Source organism: Caretta caretta, chromosome 1 (assembly GCF_965140235.1).
Source record: "Caretta caretta isolate rCarCar2 chromosome 1, rCarCar1.hap1, whole genome shotgun sequence".
NCBI classification, from domain to species: Eukaryota; Metazoa; Chordata; order Testudines; family Cheloniidae; genus Caretta; species Caretta caretta.
In genome coordinates this window covers 259893627-259913664 of record NC_134206.1, presented here as the reverse complement: position 1 = coordinate 259913664, position 20038 = coordinate 259893627, and the positions used below count along the sequence as shown (strand labels likewise).

At 48.3% G+C, this 20038-nt stretch overlaps 3 protein-coding genes and 1 long non-coding RNA gene across 22 annotated transcripts in view; 3 read left to right on the top strand and 1 right to left on the bottom strand.

Annotated features, from left to right (window-relative positions):
- FAM227A (family with sequence similarity 227 member A) overlaps positions 1–3337 on the top strand; it is a 44870-nt gene extending 41533 nt beyond the window's left edge. For 9 of the 10 annotated variants that reach the window (XM_048834088.2, XM_048834100.2, XM_048834093.2 and 6 more), the window contains 3 exons: positions 884–1041; positions 2234–2389; positions 2929–3337. In XM_048834088.2, coding sequence (XP_048690045.2) covers positions 884–1041; positions 2234–2389; positions 2929–3034 — 420 coding nt within the window. In that variant the 3' untranslated portion in view covers positions 3035–3337. The remainder of the gene's footprint in view (positions 1–883; positions 1042–2233; positions 2390–2928) is intronic. The other variant, XM_048834102.2, reaches the window with a different exon arrangement.
- Positions 1–7043, bottom strand: part of LOC142070420 (uncharacterized) — a 32793-nt gene extending 25750 nt beyond the window's left edge. For all 3 annotated transcript variants that reach the window (XR_012666362.1, XR_012666363.1, XR_012666361.1), the window contains exons 1-2: positions 6942–7043; positions 2990–3185 (exon numbers count right to left, since the gene is read on the bottom strand). This is a non-coding gene — a long non-coding RNA (uncharacterized LOC142070420). The remainder of the gene's footprint in view (positions 1–2989; positions 3186–6941) is intronic.
- Positions 6538–20038, top strand: part of DMC1 (DNA meiotic recombinase 1) — a 42270-nt gene continuing 28769 nt past the window's right edge. The window contains exons 1-6 of one of the 8 annotated variants that reach the window (XM_075124154.1): positions 6579–6620; positions 6861–6974; positions 14923–15013; positions 15577–15621; positions 16720–16866; positions 17171–17253. In XM_075124154.1, coding sequence (XP_074980255.1) covers positions 14957–15013; positions 15577–15621; positions 16720–16866; positions 17171–17253 — 332 coding nt within the window. In that variant the 5' untranslated portion in view covers positions 6579–6620; positions 6861–6974; positions 14923–14956. Of the gene's footprint in view, positions 6621–6860; positions 7003–14922; positions 15014–15576; positions 15622–16719; positions 16867–17170; positions 17254–20038 lie in introns of all 8 variants that reach the window. The other 7 variants (XM_048834121.2, XM_048834145.2, XM_048834135.2 and 4 more) reach the window with 7 other exon arrangements.
- On the top strand, positions 7206–9528 carry LOC142070689 (uncharacterized). The gene is made up of 2 exons (XM_075124626.1): positions 7206–8581; positions 8970–9528. Exons 1-2 carry the CDS (start codon positions 8002–8004, stop codon positions 9509–9511), a joined length of 1122 nt encoding a protein of 373 aa, XP_074980727.1. The 5' UTR covers positions 7206–8001; the 3' UTR covers positions 9512–9528.

Sequence of the window (20038 nt, the reverse complement as noted above, 5' to 3'; positions counted from 1 at the left end):
TAGGGGGTGGAAAAAATGAGGGAGGGGGGTGAGGGGAAGAGACAGTGGAGAAGGAAGGGGGTGGTATAGGGCAGGGGGAGGTGAATGTGGGAGTGAGGGGAGGGGGATGGAGAAGAAAAGGGAATGGGGAACTGTGGGGGGAAGTGGGAGCCTGGCATGCATTTTCCCCTCAGCAGCAGCTGGGGCTCCCCCATTAAACAGGCCCATCGACTCCTCACTCTGAGAAGCCCTACCCTTCTACACCTGGACCCCTCTGATGAGCCCCCCACATCCAGACCCCCAACCCACTGATCCCCAACCAGCTGCACCTGGATCCCCACCCCATCAAGCCCCACTCCCAGACCCCCCCCCCCGAGCCCCAACCACCTTCACATGGATCCCTTCCAGAGTCCCATTGCCCTGCACCCGGAACCCCCAATGAGCCCTGTGCATCCAGATCTCCCACTGAGCTGCCCACACCCAGATTGCCCCACACAGAAACCTCTCACCCCACACCTGGATCCTCCCACAATAAGCCCCTCCACACTTGGATCCTGCTGGGCTAAACCTGCCCAACCACTCCTGGTGCACCTGGTACAGAGGGGCAGGGCCCCAGGGTTTTTCTGGGGCAGGCCCAGCCCTTGCACTGTGTCAGGGTCAGATGCAGCCTCACTGCCGAGTCCCTATACTGGAGGAGGTGGCGGCTTCAGGGTGATCTCCCACCTCAATGTAGTCAGGTGCCTATATGGACAGGTTTCACTGCATTTCCAATGGCTATATATTTGGGGATTATTTTATCTTTCACTCAGAATATGAATCATTAGGGATATTACATGCCTTATTCTTTGGACTTCGTTTTGATATAATTAATAGCCTCTTTTCCTTTGTTTCTTCCCCTCTCCAGTCACACCCAGCTTGTCAGGGCCCTGACTTCACTTGGCATCTCTTTAACATCAATGGACACAGCCCACTAATTCAGCACTTCCTCCAGAGCTATAATGTTGAACCACAGTCTGGACAAGACATCTTGATTCACAGGAGGGAGATCTGCAAGCCTATACCATATCCTTATGATCAACTCAGAGAAATCAGAGATGGAAAAATCTTGTTAGGTTACGTTCTATCCATTCCCCACGAGTGCAGAATTATTCCTTACAGCATATTATTGAATTTTTTCTGGGTTCAATAGTAAATATCTCAAGCTTTAGGGCTTCCCCCCTTCCATTGAGAAACTATTCCACAAGCTAACAAACCTCATACTTTGTGTTTCCTGAAAGCCAGCCTGAATTAATCACCACTCATTTTCATCCAACTACTTCTAGTTCTATCTTCTGACCACCTAACACAATTGTCTCCCTCTTTATGTTTGTACCCTTCATATTATTGTAAATGAGTGACATCCCTTTCTTATACCCCTAGACATTGCTTAGCCAAGTTATACATATTTAGTTATTTTAATCTCTCTTCATAAATTAGTCCTAGCCCCTTTATCACGTTTATAATGCCCTCTTATACGCTTCAGCGAGGAAAACAGAGAAAGGTCCGAGTTCGCTTACTCTCCTTCCCCAGTCGGTGGATTGCTGGCTTAGTCTGTGTGGCTGCAGAACTTTGTTCAATTGCAGGACCAAACCTGAAGTTGATTATGGCTTCAGACTGACAGAGACCAGATTGAAGAAGAGGTGATATAAGAACACGTTTATAGATAGGCCAGATAGTGTGGAGCCAATGTATAACCATACTGGTGGTAACCTTCAAGGGGACTGCTTTGCATTGAACAGAGTCAGGCTGACAGGCTCTCAGTAACAGAACAGAAAGGTTAAGAAAACAAGTATGGGAGGGAGCACCTGAATAAAAATGGAAGATAAAATGCTGTCTAATTGAAAAAGGCATGGAATAAATTAGATTGGGGTTGAAATGCAAGTTTTTCTACTGGGGAGTTTGAGTGCTTATAAAACTTAAGGGAGCAATGCCAGGAGGGAGGCTCAGCCTTTATCACCCTTGCTCCTTTGATCCTAACAATGAAGATCCCTGCTATTCTAATCCTAACCTCCCTGACATAAAGCTCTGCCAGTATGCCCCAATCCTGACCTTAAATGTCCTGTGCTATTCCAGTCCTGAGCCCCCATCCCCTACCTGCTACAGCTCTACCAATTCATCTCAGTCCTAACTTATGCATCCCCTATTGTTCCTCTCATATGTTATTTAGCAATGAAAAAACAAAGCAGACAATATTTTTTTCTTTTACATTTCAAACTACGGAGTCCACTCCAACCTATGCAGATGTGATCCGACAAGGTTTTAATCATATTCGCCATCTGGATGATGCCTTCAAAACAGTGCACCAGAGACACTGCAGAGAAATGAAGGATTTTGACCAGCATCAGTGGAAGGAGAAGCAAGAATTCCTCAGGTACAAAAATGAGTGTAGTTTCATTCTAGCATATTCTGTGATGATCTGAACCCAACTGATGATTTCCTTGTCTGCTACAGGCGAAACCTGTTAGCTAACATTGATTCCAGAGGAGTTTTGCGGCATGAGGAAATATGGGGATGGCTTTGTGCAGCTAGTTATTCCAGGGGGGTACAGAGATGCAGTGTGGTATTTTTCTGATGTTGCTTTAGGTGGAATCTGTGAGCTAATGTTCATCCAAAGGAGTTTGAGAATATAGTTTGTTTTGGAAGGGTGATCATGAATTTTGGTGAGGTTAACAGGGTGATTAAGAGAGTGAGTTTGGAAGGGTTGTGGAATGCAGAGCTTTCAATGTTTATGGATTTGGGGATACAAGGGTTATCTAATGTCAGTTCCAAAGTGGTGAAGAAATCCTCTCCTAAACTTTGTTTGATTGCTCTAGGTGATTTAAGGTTAGAAAAGATTTTTCTTACTACTTTGAAAATACCTTTGAACAGTTTATATTGCTTTTCTCGCTCTCTCGCTTCCCCATTCCACAGAAAAGAGAAACAATTGCTGTCAGAGAAAGGAGAGAAGCTGAACCAATTACTGACCCCTCACCTGGATGTACTCTGTAGTTCTGACAAGAGTTCAAGTCTGTCATAGAAGTGTCTTCATCCAGAAACAGCACCCTGAGCAAACCAGAATTCATGACTTCTCCAACATAAATGTCCATTCAGATCTTCATATGCATCTTAAGAGTATATTTTGGGCAGCCCACCCCAAAGCTTTCTCCACCAATTAGGAACAGACAAACCTGAAAAAAATGTGAAGATTCAGTTCACAGAAGTGCTCTGAGTTTAAAAGTTTGACCTCACTGATCTGTAAAACTGGGCTGGAAAAATCTCACAAGATTGCAAGAATGGAAGTAATATATGAGGATAAAAAGTCACTTGAATATGTTTTTAATAGTTTTCATAGTTTGGTTCTTTGGCAAAGATTTGAGTTGTTTTTATCTGAACTGACTTGGTCCCAAGCTGAAAGGCAGTGTAGTTCAGCCTCAGTGCATCCCCTTGCCAACAATATGTAGTAGTGGAGCTGTGCTGGCCAGCTGCAGACCCTCCCAGACAGGAGGAAAGTTGCGGGAGGCTTGCTGTGCTGGTGAAACCTGCAATGAATCCAGCCCTGTATCTCAGTTTTCCATGGTATAAAATAGGAATATTTTATATGCCACACATGGGTGGTGTGAAGCTTAGTTAAGGATTGTATAGCACTTTGAAGATGTGAAGTTTAAGTTCCATGCATCAGCATTATCATCTTAGCAGCACTTTGGGCTGAGTGGTAGCCTTTCCAGCTTGGACAATTCATCTGCTTCCTGAAAGAGCCTGTCTATAAACAGGAAAAACAGGCCAAGTTTTTTTAAAATAGGAGGCTAAAGCTAGGCCTTGTCTACACAGGAAAATACCAGTTTTACTGGTATAATTTAGCTATTCCAGAATAATTCCCCCACATGGACACACTATTCCAGAATAAAAGTGAGCTATGTGAGTAAAGTAGTTATTTCAGAATAACATCATTTTTATTCTGGAAGTGTCCATATGGGGAATAGCTTATTCAACAAGAGCTCTGTGTAGCAAAAGCCTTAGGCTCCTAAGCCCACATTCAGGTACCTAAATACATGGCTTGATTTTCAAAAGTGCTGAGCACCCAGACACTCCCACTGAGGAAGATGATCACAATTTGCCTTTCCATGTTTCATTTTCTCACATGGCAAATATTAGAAATGCCTACATACACTCCTACACCCTTGGGGACTGAGAGTGGTATTTTCAAAAGTACCTTGAAAGTCATTGGGATATGTGCTCTTTCCACTCAGATGGTTTCAAAAATCTCACCACAACTAAAGCCAACAGCTTTGATATACAGACATTCCTTTCCTGTTGTCAAGGACGATTCCCTACTCTGGCTCTTCAAGTGCAGAAGGTGGGGGCCCATAAGGATTCTAAAACTTAATACTGGCCACTCTTAAACTCCAAAGATTACAGCTTCTCTCTGACCTTGGAGGGGTAGATGCTGCTACCACCCAAATGCAAAAAAAACCCTTTGAACTCAGGAAGGCACACTTGGGAATTCTTCCCTGTGGGGTACTCTCAAGCCCTCCGTGGAAGAGCTGAGAAAGAAAACAAAGGAGATCAGCTATTGCCACCAGCTAATTAAACAACATATGCACAAACCTCTTAGGACACAAAAACCCAAACCTGTTTTTAAAAAGGGTAAACTTTATTAAAAACAAAAAGAAAGAAAACATCTGGAACTTACGCTATTGTTAGATTTAAAAAGAGGAAATATAATAATCAAGCATCAAGAATGGTTTTCTTGAGGTCCAGCTTAATGGTTACAGCAAAACAAAAGCATTTGGGGGTTAGCACAGAGGAGTCCACAAGCCACAAAAAAATAAACCTAATTGCATCTTCCTAGACATTTCCTGATCTACTTACATATATGGGGTTTTCAGTAAGTAGTTTCTAGGTATGATTGATGATTTTTCATACTTGGCTCAAAGCTTTTTACAGCATAGTCCCAACTCTGGCCCTGCTTTGTCTCCTCTCTCTGGGGAACAACAGACAGACAAAGTGGAAGTTTTTTTCCCCCAATTTTAAAAAGTTCTAGCCCTCCCATTGGCTCCTTTGGTCTGGTGCCTGCTCCCTTCCTTTTACCTATTGGCTTTTTTTAACCCTTTACAGGTAAAGCAAGCAGAGAACAGCTACTAACAGGGATTGTGTAGCTAACTGGCTGGCTGGGTGTTCATAAAAGGGAGCTATCCCCCACTCCCCCTTTCATTTATCACACCTGTAGCAGTAAGGATATATTTTATGGAATTATAGCGAACTAGTATTAACTGCAGTATTGAAGCTGAACTTGAAGAAATAATTTTTGTTCACTTATCCAGGCAAGTAAGAGTACAATGTTTGTAACTGCTTTGACAGTATGAAGAGGCAGGATGAGCTGATGGATTATGCATGTGACTTCCTCAGATGCTGCCTTTTGTGACCTTAAACAAGTTACTTACATCAACATAGTCAGAAGAGGTCTATAATTTTGCATGTCAATTTTTTGCCAGCTAATTTGGAACTACCATGACCCTTATTTAGAGCTGCATGTGCAAGGCACCTTTGAAAACCAGGTCTAAACATTGCTGTGGTTTGGGGGTAGGTGGTGTTGCCCCCGCAAACTGCAAGCCTCAGACAGGTGAAGATGAATTATTAAAATGCTTTGAAGACAAAAAGCAATTTAAATGTACTATGTATGTTACATATAAATATTAGGACTTTATGCAATTTTTAATATAAATGTATGTGCCAATGCAAGATATCTGGTCCTTCCACCAGCAAAAGAGCAACGAGCAGGCTTGTCAAAAGTTCCTGTATGAAAACATCGACCAAGATAATTCCCATTTGAGAATCTGGGAAAGCAGCTGGTTAGGAGGAAGGGTGGAGAAGTGGCCCACTGTCCTGATAGCAATGAGTTTCCTTAAAAGAGGGACACAGTGAGTGAGGTAATAGCTTTTCCTGGACCAACTTCTGTTGCTGAAAGAGAAGATGGGCTTTGGATCAACACCAGAACTGAAGGTTTCAAGAGGAGCGAGCGGGAAAGCTGGTCTCCTCTTTCACCCTCAGAAGTTGATCCAACACAAGCTATTACCTCACCCACCTTGTCTCTCACACACCCTGGGACCAACAGGGCCACGCCACCACACTCCTCAAAAGCACGTTTTCTTGGGAAGTGACTAGGACATGGCAGGGCTGGTTGTGTCACCCCCGCCGCCGCTGTAGGCCAGACCGGGGCTGTTACACTCGGGTGCCCCTGCGGCGGGCGGGCCAGCAGGGGAGAAGTGCCCCGGCCCAGGCACGGCACCGGGCAGCAGCAGTACACGCAGAGGGCACGGGGGCAGCGCCTCCTCCCCTGCCGGGACTGAACAGAGCCCTCGGGCTGCCCACGTTCCCCGTCAGCCCCTGGAGCAGCTCGGAGCCGGGAGGCCCCTACAGCGCCCCCGGGCTGCCAGCGGCTGCAGCGCAGAGCCTCAGCCCAGGAGGGATTTGCAAACCCGCCCGGGCCCCGAGCGCCTCCTGACGCCACTAGGGGGCGCAGCGTCACACACACACACACACACACACACACAGCCCGGCTTCGCACGGGCGGGCGCCGCGCTGAGGTACGGAGAGAACGTCGCTGACTCGCCCTCCCTTCCATGGTACTGCCTAGCTTCAGAGTCTTCCCCCCAGTCCCACCCCGCGTGACCGTTCGCGAGCCCGACACTACCATTCCGGGCTGGGGAAGGGGGTCCGACATCTGATACCGGCTCATATCTCGAAACTCTCCCAGGGGCGCTAAATATGGATCGTTCCATTAACAAGTAGAGCCCTGGGGAGAAGATGTACGTTAACGTATGCCCTTATACAGAATAACGTTCTACCGGTTCCCTGCTCCCCAGTGGTAGAGTCCTAACCTCTTCCATCGAGGCGGTATGGTCACGTTCTACCGCCGCAGACGGCTGAGGGCGTCGGATACCTACCAGTGCGCCTGTGCAAGATGGCTTCGAGTTCGGGTGCGCGCGCGCGCGCGCGCGCTCTCGGGTAACTGCCGCCTCCTTTTCGGTTCAGTGCCAGCCCTTGTTAGCGGGAGTTTTGAGGCGGGAAAGGGGAGGCGACTCGAGCTTGTCCCTGGCCCCTCTGCCACGAACGGCGAATAACGGGCGGGGCGGGGCAGGGGCTCTCAGGCGGCGGGGGCTGCGCTTGGGGTGAGCGGGGGATGGGTCCCGCCGGCTGCTGCGGGGCTGAGAGCGGCCAGGTCAGTCTCTCGCTGCGCCTGGCCAGAGACTCTCTGTCCCGCACAGAGCAGTAGCGCTACTGTGGCCTCTGCTCGGCTGAGGCCTGAGCTAACCGAACATTAGAGCGGCCTACCTAGGGGGCTCGGCGCTGTGTCGCCAGAGGGCTTGGCTACGCTTGCAAGTTAGAGCGCATTAAAGCAGCCCAGGGCACCCCAACTCCTGAGGTGTCCAACCTGGCAAGGCACTTAGAGCGCCTGGACTCTGCAGCTGGAGCGCTCCCGGTAATCCACCTCCTCCAGCCGCATAAAGCTTGCTACAGCCTCCCCCCCCACATCCATGTGGAGGAGGTGTTGCATTACTGTGCTCTGATCAGCTTCCAGAAACTGTCCCATAATCCCCTGAAGTCAAGTGGCCACTCTTCTCATTGTTTTGAAATCAGCTGCAGGTAAGCCCTGGTCTACACTAGGACTTTAGATCGAATTTAGCAGCGTTAAATCGATTTAAACCTGCACCCGTCCACACAATGAAGCCCTTTATTTCGACTTAAAGGGCTCTTAAAATCGATTTCCTTACTCCACCCCTGACAAGTGGATTAGCGCTTAAATCGACGTTGCCGGCTCGAATTTGGGGTACTGTGGACACAATTCGATGGTATTGGCCTCCGGGAGCTATCCCAGAGTGCTCCATTCTGACCGCTCTGGACAGCGCTCTCAACTCAGATGCACTGGCCAGGTAGACAGGAAAAGAACCGCGAACTTTTGAATCTCATTTCCTGTTTGGCCAGCGTGGCAAGCTGCAGGTGACCATGCAGAGCTCATCAGCAGAGGTGACCATGATGGAGTCCCAGAATCGCAAAAGAGCTCCAGCATGGACTGAACGGGAGGTACGGGATCTGATCGCTGTTTGGGGAGAGGAATCCGTGCTATCAGAACTCCGTTCCAGTTTTCGAAATGCCAAAACCTTTCTGAAAATCTCCCAGGGCATGAAGGACAGAGGCCATAACAGGGACCCGAAGCAGTGCCGCGTGAAACTGAAGGAGCTGAGGCAAGCCTACCAGAAAACCAGAGAGGCGAACGGCCGCTCTGGGTCAGAGCCCCAAACATGCCGCTTCTATGATGAGCTGCATGCCATTTTAGGGGGTTCAGCCACCACTACCCCAGCCGTGTTGTTTGACTCCTTCAATGGAGATGGAGGCAATACAGAAGTAGGTTTTGGGGACGAAGAAGATGATGAGGAGGAGGTTGTAGATAGCTCACAGCAAGCAAGCGGAGAAACCGGTTTTCCCGACAGCCAGGAACTGTTTCTCACCCTAGACCTGGAGCCAGTACCCCCCGAACCCACCCAAGGCTGCCTCCTGGACTCAGCAGGCGGAGAAGGGACCTCTGGTGAGTGTACCTTTTAAAATGCTATACATGGTTTAAAAGCAAGCATGTGAAAGGATTACTTTGCCCTGGCATTTGCGGTTCTGCCTTTGCAAAAGGTTTCTGGGGAGGGCAGCCTTATTTCGTCCTTCATGGTAGGACACTTTACCACTCCAGGCCAGCAACACGTACTGGGGAATCACTGTAGAACAAAGCATTGCAGTGTATGTTTGCTGGCATTCAACCAAAATCCGTTCACGCGGTGGGAGGAGGCAAAATGCGACCTTGTAACGAAAGCACATGTGCTATGTATGTAATGTTAACTTTCAAGGTTTACCCTGAAAGAGTGTAGCCACTGTTTTATAAAATGTGTCTTTTTAAATACCGCTGTCCCTTTTTTTTTCTCCACCAGCTGCATGTGTTTCAATGATCACAGGATCTTCTCCTTCCCAGAGGCTAGTGAAGCTTAGAAAGAAAAAAAAACGCACTCGCGATGAAATGTTCTCCGAGCTCATGCTGTCCTCCCACACTGACAGAGCACAGACGAATGCGTGGAGGCAAATAATGTCAGAGTGCAGGAAAGCACAAAATGACCGGGAGGAGAGGTGGAGGGCTGAAGAGAGTAAGTGGCGGGCTGAAGAGAGTAAGTGGCGGGCTGAAGACAGGGCTGAAGCTCAAAGGTGGCGGCAGCGTGATGAGAGGAGGCAGGATTCAATGCTGAGGCTGCTGCAGGACCAAACCAGTATGCTCCAGTGTATGGTTGAGCTGCAGCAAAGGCAGCTGGAGCACAGACTGCCACTGCAGCCCCTCTGTAACCAACCGCCCTCCTCCCCAAGTTCCATAGCCTCCACACCCAGACGCCCAAGAACACGGTGGGGAGGCCTCCGGCCAACCAGCCACTCCCCCACAGAGGATTGCCCAAAAAAAAGAAGGCTGTCATTCAATAAATTTTAAAGTTGTAAACTTTTAAAGTGCTGTGCTTAAAGTGCTGTGTGGCATTTTCCTTCCCTCCTCCACCACCCCTCCTGGGATACCTTGGTAGTCATCCCCCTATTTGTGTGATGAATGAATAACGAATGCATGACTGTGAAGCAGCAATGACTTTATTGGCTCTGCAAGCAATGATTAAAGGGAGGAGGGGAGGGTGGTTAGCTTACAGGGAAGTAGAGTGAACCAAGGGGCGGGGGGGTTCATCAAGGAGAAACAAACAGAACTTTTACACCGTAGCCTGGCCAGTCATGAAACTGTTTTTCAAAGCTTCTCTGATGCGTACCGCGCCCTCCTGTGCTCTTCTAACCGCCCTGGTGTCTGGCTGCGCGTAACCAGCAGCCAGGCGATTTGCCTCAACCTCCCACCCCGCCATAAACGTCTCCCCCTTACTCTCACAGATATTGTGGAGCACACAGCAAGCAGTAATAACAGTGGGAATATTGGTTTCGCTGAGGTCTAAGCGAGTCAATAAACTGCGCCAGCGCGCCTTTAAACGTCCAAATGCACATTCTACCACCATTCTGCACTTGCTCAGCCTGTAGTTGAACAGCTCCTGACCACTGTCCAGGCTGCCTGTGTACGGCTTCATGAGCCATGGCATTAAGGGGTAGGCTGGGTCCCCAAGGATACATATAGGCATTTCAACATCCCCAACAGTTATTTTCTGGTCTGGGAATAAAGTCCCTTCCTGCAGCTTTTGAAACAGACCAGAGTTCCTGAAGATGCGAGCATCATGCACCTTTCCCGGCCATCCCACGTTGATGTTGGTGAAACGTCCCTTGTGATCCACCAGAGCTTGCAGCACTATTGAAAAGTACCCCTTGCGGTTTATGTACTCGGCGGCTTGGTGCTCCGGTGCCAAGATAGGGATATGGGTTCCATCTATAGCCCCACCACAGTTAGGGAATCCCATTGCAGCAAAGCCATCCACTATGACCTGCACATTTCCCAGGGTCACTACCCTTGATATCAGCAGATCTTTGATTGCGTGGGCTACTTGCATCACAGCAGCCCCCACAGTAGATTTGCCCACTCCAAATTGATTCCCAACTGACCGGTAGCTGTCTGGCGTTGCAAGCTTCCACAGGGCTATCGCCACTCGCTTCTCAACTGTGAGGGCTGCTCTCATCTTGGTATTCATGCGCTTCAGGACAGGGGAAAGCAAGTCACAAAGTTCCATGAAAGTGCCCTTACGCATGCGAAAGTTTCGTAGCCACTGGGAATCGTCCCAGACCTGCAACACTATGCGGTCCCACCAGTCTGTGCTTGTTTCCCGAGCCCAGAATCGGCGTTCCACAGCATGAACCTGCCCCATTAGCACCATGATGCATGCATTGTCAGGGCCCATGCTTTCAGAGAAATCTGTGTCCATGTCCTGATCACTCACGGGACCGCGCTGACGTCGCCTCCTCGCCCGGTATCGCGTTGCCATGTTCTGGTGCTGCATATACTGCTGAATAATGCGTGTGGTGGTTAATGTGCTCCTAATTGCCAAAGTGAGCTGAGCGGGCTCCATGCTTGCCGTGGTATGGCGTCCGCACAGAAAAAAGGCGCGGAACGATTGTCTGCCGTTGCTCTGACGGAGGGAGGGGCGACTGACGACACGGCTTACAGGGTTGGCTTCAGGGAGCTAAAATCAACAAAGGGGGTGCCTGTACATCAAGGAGTATTTCAGGCAGGACTGCACGGAGGGTTCCAATAAGAAATGGTGCACCTAAGTTATCGTTGTTATTGGAACAAGGAGGTTAGCCTGGCCTCTGATTGATACATGGCTAGATTTACCTCGCTGCACCTTCTCTGTGAGTGACTGCAGTGTGACCTAGAGGAATGAGTCCCCTAGACAGGGGAGGAGGCAAATGAGTACAAAACAAATCTGGTCTATTTCTTGTTTTGACCCACTCCATCTATCTTTTACATCTTTGGCTGGCAGCAGACGGTGCAGAAGGACTGCATGCCATCCACATCTCATGGCTGCTTGGCAGAAGATGGTACAGTACGCCTGCTAGCCATCCCCATCTCTTGCCTGCCTGGCAGAAGATGGTGCAATACGACTGCTAGCAATCCTCATCTCTTGCCTGCCTGGCAGAAGATGGTACAGTACGACTGCTAGCAGTCCGTATCGCCTGCCTGCTCACCATAAGACGGTTCAATAGGACTGACTGCAGGACTAAAGAGAATGACCTGGTCAAGTCACTCCAAATTTAGTCCCTGCGCCCATGTCTGCCCAGGCGCTCCCAGCCGACGCGGCCAGGAGCACCTCGGACACGATGAGGACGACTACCAATCGTATTGCACCGTCTGCTGCCAGAAGGCAAGGGGTTGCTGCTACTGTGCAGCAAAGCCGTACCGCGTCTGCCAGCACCCAGGAGACATAGGGTGACGGTTACCTGAGCGGGCTCCATGCTTGCTGTGGTATGGCGTCTGCACAGGTAACTCAGGAAAAAAGGCGCGAAATGATTGTCTGCCCTTGCTTTCACGGAGGGAGGGAGGGAACGGGGGCCTGACGACACGTACCCAGAACCACCCGCGACAATGTTTTAGCCCCATCAGAGCGCTCCATTGTGACTGCTCTGGACAGCACTCTCAGATGCCCGATTGTTTGCCATTGCTCTGACGCTGGGAGGGGCGCTTACAGGGTTGGCTTCAGGGAGCTAAAATCAACAAAGGGGGTGGCTTTACATCAAGGAGTATTTCAGGCAGGACTTCACAGAGGGTTCCAATAAGAAATGGTGCACCTAAGTTATTGTCCTTATTGGAGCAAGAAGGTTAGCCTGGCCTCTGATTGATACATGGCTAGATTTACCTCGCTGCATCTTGACTGCAGTGTGATCTAGAAGAATGAGTCCCCTAGACAGGGGAGGGGGGGGAAGCAAATGAGTACAAAACAAATCTGGTCTATTTCTTGTTTTGACCCACTCCATCTATCTTTTACATCTTTGGCTGGCAGCAGACGGACTGCATGCCATCCACATCTCATGACTGCTCGGCAGAAGATGGTACAGCACGACTGCTAGCAGTCCGTATCGCCTGCCCGCTCACCATAAGACGGTTCAATAGGACTGACTGCAGGACTAAAGAGAATGACCTGGTCAAGTCACTCCAAATTTAGTCCCTGTGCCCATGTCTGCCCAGGCGCTCCTGATCGACCTCACAGAGGCGACCAGGAGCACCTCAGACATGACGATGACGGCTACCAGTCGTACTGTACCGTCTGCTGCCACAAGGCAAGGGGTTGCTGCTACTGTGTAGCAATGCCGTACCGCGTCTGCCAGCACCCAGGAGACATAGGGTGACGGTTACCTGAGCGGGCTCCATGCTTGCCATGGTATGGCGTCTGCACAGGTAACTCAGGAAAAAAGGCGCGAAATGATTGTCTGCCCTTGCTTTCACGGGGGGAGGGAGGGAACGGGAGGCTGACGATATGTACCCAGAACCACCCGCGACAATGTTTTAGCCCCATCAGGCATTGGGATCTCAACCCAGAATTCCAATGGGCAGCGGAGACTGCGGGAACTGTGGGATAGCTACCCACAGTGCAACGCTCCGGAAGTCGACGCTTGCCTCGGTACTGTGGAAGCGCTCCGCCGAGTTAATGCACTTAATGCACTTAGAGCATTTACTGTGGGGACACACACACTCGAATTTATAAAACCGATTTCTAAAAAACCGACTTCTATAAATTCGACCTTATTCCGTAGTGTAGACATACCCTAAAAGTGCTACCCCAATGCATTGCTCTTTGTGGCGTTGCAAGAGCTGCTAATGTGGCCACACCAGTGCACTTGCAGCTGACAGTGTAAACACATGGCAATGTTTTCGCTGCTGCGGTCTCCGAAGGCTGGTTTAACTTCTAGTGCTCCACATCTGCAAGTGTAACCAAGCCCAGAGTCATGCTGTAGTTAGGTCGACCTAGCCCCCGCCGTTCTTTCAACCCAGCTTCGGCCTCTGGGAGAGGTGGATTAAGTACAGCAATGGAGAAACCCATTCCATCGGTGTAGGAAGCAGCTACATTTCAGCACTGTAGTGGCACAGCTACTGTAATGTGTAGACATACCCTGAGAAGACAAGTAGGATTTGCCCCTTTATTTCTTTAACACGTATCTTGGGAGGTGTAGAAATAAACATAGCGGGGCAGTAACTCTGGTTAAGGTTGGAGTAATAGCGAAGGGTTCACGCTTTTTCCTTCTCAAGGCTCCCCCAACCCCATGCACAGCCCCATGTTCTGTCTCAACCCTTTATCTCCCGTCTCCACGCCTTGTTCCATGTTGTCCCGTGTGCTTGGAACCCTCCTTATCTCAGTGCACCAGACTAACAATAATGCGTGTCACACACATGTAAAGATAAAAAATATACTTCAAGATAAATTCATCCTCTGGGTGCATTTGTGCCTGATTTTTGGAGTTGGTCTGTATAAGTTTTTAGATACAACTCCAACTTGGCTGTGGGGCAGAGACACATTACCACAGTAGGAGCAGTGGAAGGCTCCCCAGAGAACAGGGGAGTGTCTACACTGCTACACTTCTTAACAGGGTGTGGCATAGTTTTTCCTACATCCGTTGCTGGCCAGTAGGAAGGTACAGCCTTGGCTCTGCCTACTCTGCCAATTTTGAGTTGCCATTTGCCCAAAGGGGAGCAGTCCCCTTGCCCTTTTGAATGCAAGGAATGCAGGATTATATGCATTTCAGGACAGGGAAGGGAGGATTTATTTTTAAAAAGTACAGAGAGAGGACTGTAACATGCCCTTTACCTTTTATATTAATTTTTCTTCTGTCAGTATCTGAGGGCAAGGAGCTTGTTAATGTTACTTCAGGAAATACTTCACCTCTTGTTATTAATATATTAAAAGAAAATTGATACAGATGACTAAATTTTCATAACTGGCAGGGATTCCATCCATTTGTCTCGAGGAAAGAAATACATTGTGGTGCCATGTGGAGGTTTCAGAAACAACTTATCTGAATATTTTTCATTAGAAAGTAAGATAAGTCATTCCATTTTATTTTTACTTCCAAAGAACTCCTGTGAAATTACACCAATTTTTTCTTCCTTTATTTCCATTTCCTCTAGTCAGGAAGGCTCTTTGTCACTTCAGTCCTCCCTCCAGAAAGGGAAACCTTGCCTAAGCCAATTTGGGCAGAGTGGGTTTTCTGAGAGCAAAACAAGATTCTCCCTCCTTTATTGGGGAGCTAAGCACCTTTGCCACACATCCATCCCCTGCTGGCACGTGCGGTGAAGGACCAAGCTTAGAATCTGAATTTGGATTCTTAAGTGATGGCGCATCGATATCCCACTATGCCATTGAACCCCTATTAAGAGTACTTTATAATTACTTTATGTATTTCCACCCTGATGGTGTGTTTGTTTGCCTTTTTTAGTACTGACTGACTCCTTATTGCCTGCTCTTTCACAATGAAAGCCATGGAGGATCAAGTAGTGCAAGAAGAAGTAGGGTACCAGGATGACGAGGTATTTATGGATTGTGAAAAAATATGTTGCAGGGTGGTACATTTGATTACAATCTAAAGCAAAGAAAATCTTGCTTCCCTGCTCCCTGTACACCCTTATCCTTCAAGATCAATTGTTCTTTATCAACGTCTCAAAACACATACACCCAAATAAATTATGTAGGCTTATTGTTATCATCAATACATGTTTTACGCTTAGAGTAAAAGAGATCACAAAAAATTGACTTTGAATAAGGGGTCTCCAACCTGAGAAGGTTGAGAAACACTATAGTAGAGGGTCAGAGGGAAGAGTATCATTATATGGCTTCATTAGTAGAGTTTCTCAGCATGATTGGTGGCTGTGTTTCTCTGGATGGTTACACAGTATGCAGACAAGAGGAAATGCTGAAACCCTTTTGCTTCTTTCTTTGTTGTGCCTATATTGGTTGGTAGTAGGACATGTACTATTATGAAAAGCAATCCAGGTCTAAGGATTTAAAACTGACACATTAAATTGTCAGTAAAGGTAACAAAGGTGGTGAAAAAAAATGACCAAGATTCTATCTTTCCTCCTGCCTCATTTAGGAATCCTTGTTTCAGGATATTGACCTGTTGCAGAAACATGGAATTGTAAGTATAAGTAATAGATATTATCTAGACAGTTCTGCATGGGATGTTATTTTAGGAAAGTTACCAAAAACCACTTATCCGTGAGCGGCGGTAGCGACGTCAACTGAATAATTCTTCTGTCAACCTAGCTGCATCTACACTGGGCAAATTTTGTCTTTGATAGTTTACATATTAAGGACCACATTTTCAAAAGTGCTTACCACCCTGCAGCTCTTGAAAATATGGTCACTTATTTTAGCACCTAAGTGAGAGCAGTTGGATGGTGAGCATTTTTTGAAAATCTGGCCATAGATTAGTTTCTGCACTAGCCAGTAACTATCTATAATTACTCCAATGTCTTCTCTAGCCCCTACATTATACTGTGAGTGGCTTTGTTATGCTGTTCTCAGAATGCTGGTGAAATGGGGAGCAGTTTTCTTACTAGTTAAAAATTCTTCAGTAAACTCCACCAGTAGGCTTCTCTCAAACTGGAAAAAATAACTCAATGATTTATATTAAGTGAATATAATATAAGCTTATTATACCCCTTTATGTATAAGACTTTTCTTCTTCATGACTGGCTTTTTTTCATCCATCCTTGTCATCATGATATGCACAAGATAAACCCAAGGAGAAGACAGAAGCTTCTCAATGGAAGCTATTAAGTTATTCATTATTCTCCCTCGTGTCATTTGCACACAGCTCCTGTGCATAAATGAGAGACACATTCAAGTTTTTACCCAAAGAAGGGACTTGTCTGGGGGTGACAGTTTGAAGCAGTGTCCTTTAAACCTTCTGCTACTATTTTATCTAAGTAACCCACTACACTGCCTCTGTTCCATTACATTTCCATTGAAGTCATGGCACAGCCATTATTCAGAAACACCGCGAATGCATTCCCACCCAGGAGTATCTGTAACATTTGACAACAAGCAAGTGTATTCTTCCCTGGACATATTTAGAACATTCAGAAGCAACAAAGCAGTTATATCTATTTTTTCTTAGTGAAAATAAACATACATGTGAACGTACAATATAAAGGGCTACAAAAGCTTTCTTTACTTTCCAGTCGTAGCATTTCATGAGCTAGTGATCACAGAATGTGAACTTTCTTCACAGAATGTGGCTGATATTAAAAAGCTGAAGTCTGTGGGAATCTGTACCGTCAAAGGGATCCAGATGACAACGAGGCGGGCATTGTGCAATGTGAAAGGGCTTTCAGAGGCCAAAGTGGACAAGATCAAAGAAGCAGCCAACAAACTAATTGTAAGCAAATCACATACCTAGCATTTTCAACTTAGAAGCCCACCCTCCCTCCTCTGCTAAGATACTTTGCAGCATTTTCCACTGCAAGCATTAGAACAATCATGCTTACAAGTGATTGTGCTTATTAGTCTGAAGTCAGAGATACTACTTTATAGTCAATAGCAGCCAGACTGACAAGTATGATGGCCCTTGACAGGTTCAGCCAGATGAGAGGTCAATGAGGAGAAATGGATTTTGGCTGAGGATATCACATTCTTCCTAAGTATCAGACCAAACTGAATAATTTCCTTTGGTGTTCCCCTAGGAACCAGGATTCTTGACTGCCTTTGAGTACAGCGAGAAACGGAAGATGGTGTTCCATATCACCACTGGGAGCCAGGAATTTGAGTAAGTTTATCTCTACTTAACCCCTGCCTGAGCTTTGCCCAAAAAGTAATCATATTCTTTTTCTCCAACTGGCTACAAAACAACTATTAGAGACACATGTTCAATTAGGACACAGTGGGTGCACTTGCAAAAAAGCAAGTGGAAGTGAGTCATTTAACCCTGCTCAGAGTAGGGTTGGGTGACACTGATAACAAGCCTGATTCCTGCTTACTCTGCAGTCTCCACTCTTGCTACCACCTGTGTAACTGTAATGGTGGTGAATTGTAGGACCTAAATTTGCTTGAGTAGACTCAACCTTTTTGTATGCTAATCAAGCTCACACACATGATAGTTTCATGTCAATAGCATGCACCTCAAATCTAATTTCAAAAAGTAAAAGTACTAGCTGACCCTGTTTATTTTGCTTGAGGTTTATGCAGGAAAACCAGAAAAAAATTCCCCACATTCATCCGCTTTCCCAGAAGTGACACAATATATGTGCAATATGGTGGAATGGTTCAGCAGCAAAACCCCCATCTGAATCAGAAAGGACTCTTCCTCAAAATGTAGGAGCAGACTGTTTGGTTCTTGCATGCGCATGCACAAGGAGGCTTCCCTCCTTTGTGTGTTCTGCAGAGGTGCCAGGCACAGTTACAATCCGGATACTGTCTTGACTGCAATGACTACTTCTTCAAGCACCCCCAGTTTGTTAACCATCCTACAGGGGACAAAGAGGAGGTGGGTGTCTTTACACACTGTCTCATACCAGACAGTAGAATAGCTGACTGTGCAAGGCAGCACTCCTTACACCCTTCTAAGGGGTAGTGTAACCAGGGCCAGATTAATCTTTTGTGGGCCTAGCACTAAACATATTTGTGGGCCCCCATGGAGGAAATGGAGCATGGCGTGGGGAGGTCAGTCCCCAGACAGAGGGGCCAGCCAGGGTCAATGGAGCATGGCATGGCAGGGGCAGCCCCACTCCACCCAGCCCAGCACGTGGGCACTATTTACAAACCGGCAGTTGCCAGACGCACAGTGGCCTGCCTGGCCCTGTGCTGCCAGCAGACACCTTCCCCTCTGGGGCGGGCCCATGCCACACCACACAGTGCCCCCTGCCCAACACCCTCCGACTCCCTATGCCCAGAGCCCCCCGGACCCACTATGCTCATCGCCTCCTCCAGATCCCCCACACACAAATGCACCATGCCCAGTGCCCCCCTGCCCACAGCCCCACCACAACTGCCCAGAATCCCCCACAGAACCCACACTCCCTAGTGCCCCAACACACACACATCTTCCCTGCCCCCTCACAGCCCAGTACCCGCCCCTTCTGACCTCCCAGAGACCCACTCCCCCAAGCCCTGTCTCCTGGCTGCACTCACCGGCCCTGCTGGGAGGCGACTGTGTCTGCCGGGCCTGAGCTGGCTGAGCAGCTAAGGCTGGTTCTGGGGCCAGGAGTCGCTCCGTCCCTTCAGGAGTGGCTTGATCAGCCAGGCCAGGGCCTACCCCGGCCACGCTCCCTCAAGATGCCTTGCCTGGAGGGGCCCAGCCAAGTCCCCCACACTGTCCCGTCCCCCTGACCTGGCTGAGACTGGCCAAGCTTCTGCACCAGTCCCAAGTGGCTCGGCTCCAGGGAGATGGGTGAGGCCCCACAAATGGTAGGAAGCAGAGACTGCCAGGAGCCAGGATACACTGGGGTCCGGCCGGGGACGGAGAGGAGCAGGGGGTGAAGCCAGCTGGTGGAGAGGAGCCCTTGGTCAATGGGCACGCAGGCGGAGAAGAACAAGTGGTGGGCAGGGGGAGCCAGCAGGATCTCGGGCCACAGTGCAAGCAGAATAGTCCGGGGCCCCTTCTGAGCATGGGCCCATCTCCATGGAGCCACTGGCGCCATTGTAAACCCAGCACTGAGTGTAACAAGTGCATTCCCCAACCTGCTTGGGAGCTTTAAGAAGCATTGTTTCTAAAAGAGCGTTTCTCAAATGTGGCTACCAGTGGATTTTTTTGCAGCCATGACAACCTCCAAAGCATGGGCGGAGATTGGGATGGAGGGAAAAGCAGCGGCCCCTCCTGCAGTGCCTAGCTGTTGCTCCTGAATAGCTGTTACGAAGGGCAGCGAGAGGCACTGCCTTAGTGTTTGCATTGGTACCACCAGCAGGGATTGGCGCCCTGCACCACAGAACCTTCTTGGGGGTTCCAGGCAGCGCTTCTGGAGATACATGGGGCTGGTGTGTATGGTGTCAGAGGTGGCTCTTGTCAGTGGAGGTGGCTGTGGTATTCGGTCACTGGGATTCTCCCCTGAGCAGCTCCCCCACTCCTGACCAGCCAGGGCACGGGGAGCCTGGGACTTCACAGGTGGCTGGTGAGTTCCCAACCCACCTTCCCTGGGGTGGGTTCTTGCTGCAGGGCCGCAGGAGGCAGGGACAGAGAGATGGGTTTGTCAGAGTGGCCATCAGCAAGAGTTGGTGGCCGTACACTGACACCACCAAAAATTTTGTTGTGAGAACCCCTGGTCTAAAGGAGTTCTTTCTGGGCTGGTGCAGCTCCACACTATTCTTAACAGTGACTTGTGCCTTAAAGGTACTTTCTGGATTTTTTTTCTTGGTGGAAAAACCAGGTGCAAAATGACTAAACATAAGCAGAAAATAAATTGAAAATGTGGGTAAATTAATAGATTAGGATTTTTAGCAATCCCATGACCGCTTGTTGGTGGAGCCTTATCTTCTCAAAAAATATTTTTTCTCTTCTATCTACCAAATGGCCACTCGAGCACCTGTAGAAGGGGAAGCTGAGACAGAATTAGCACTCT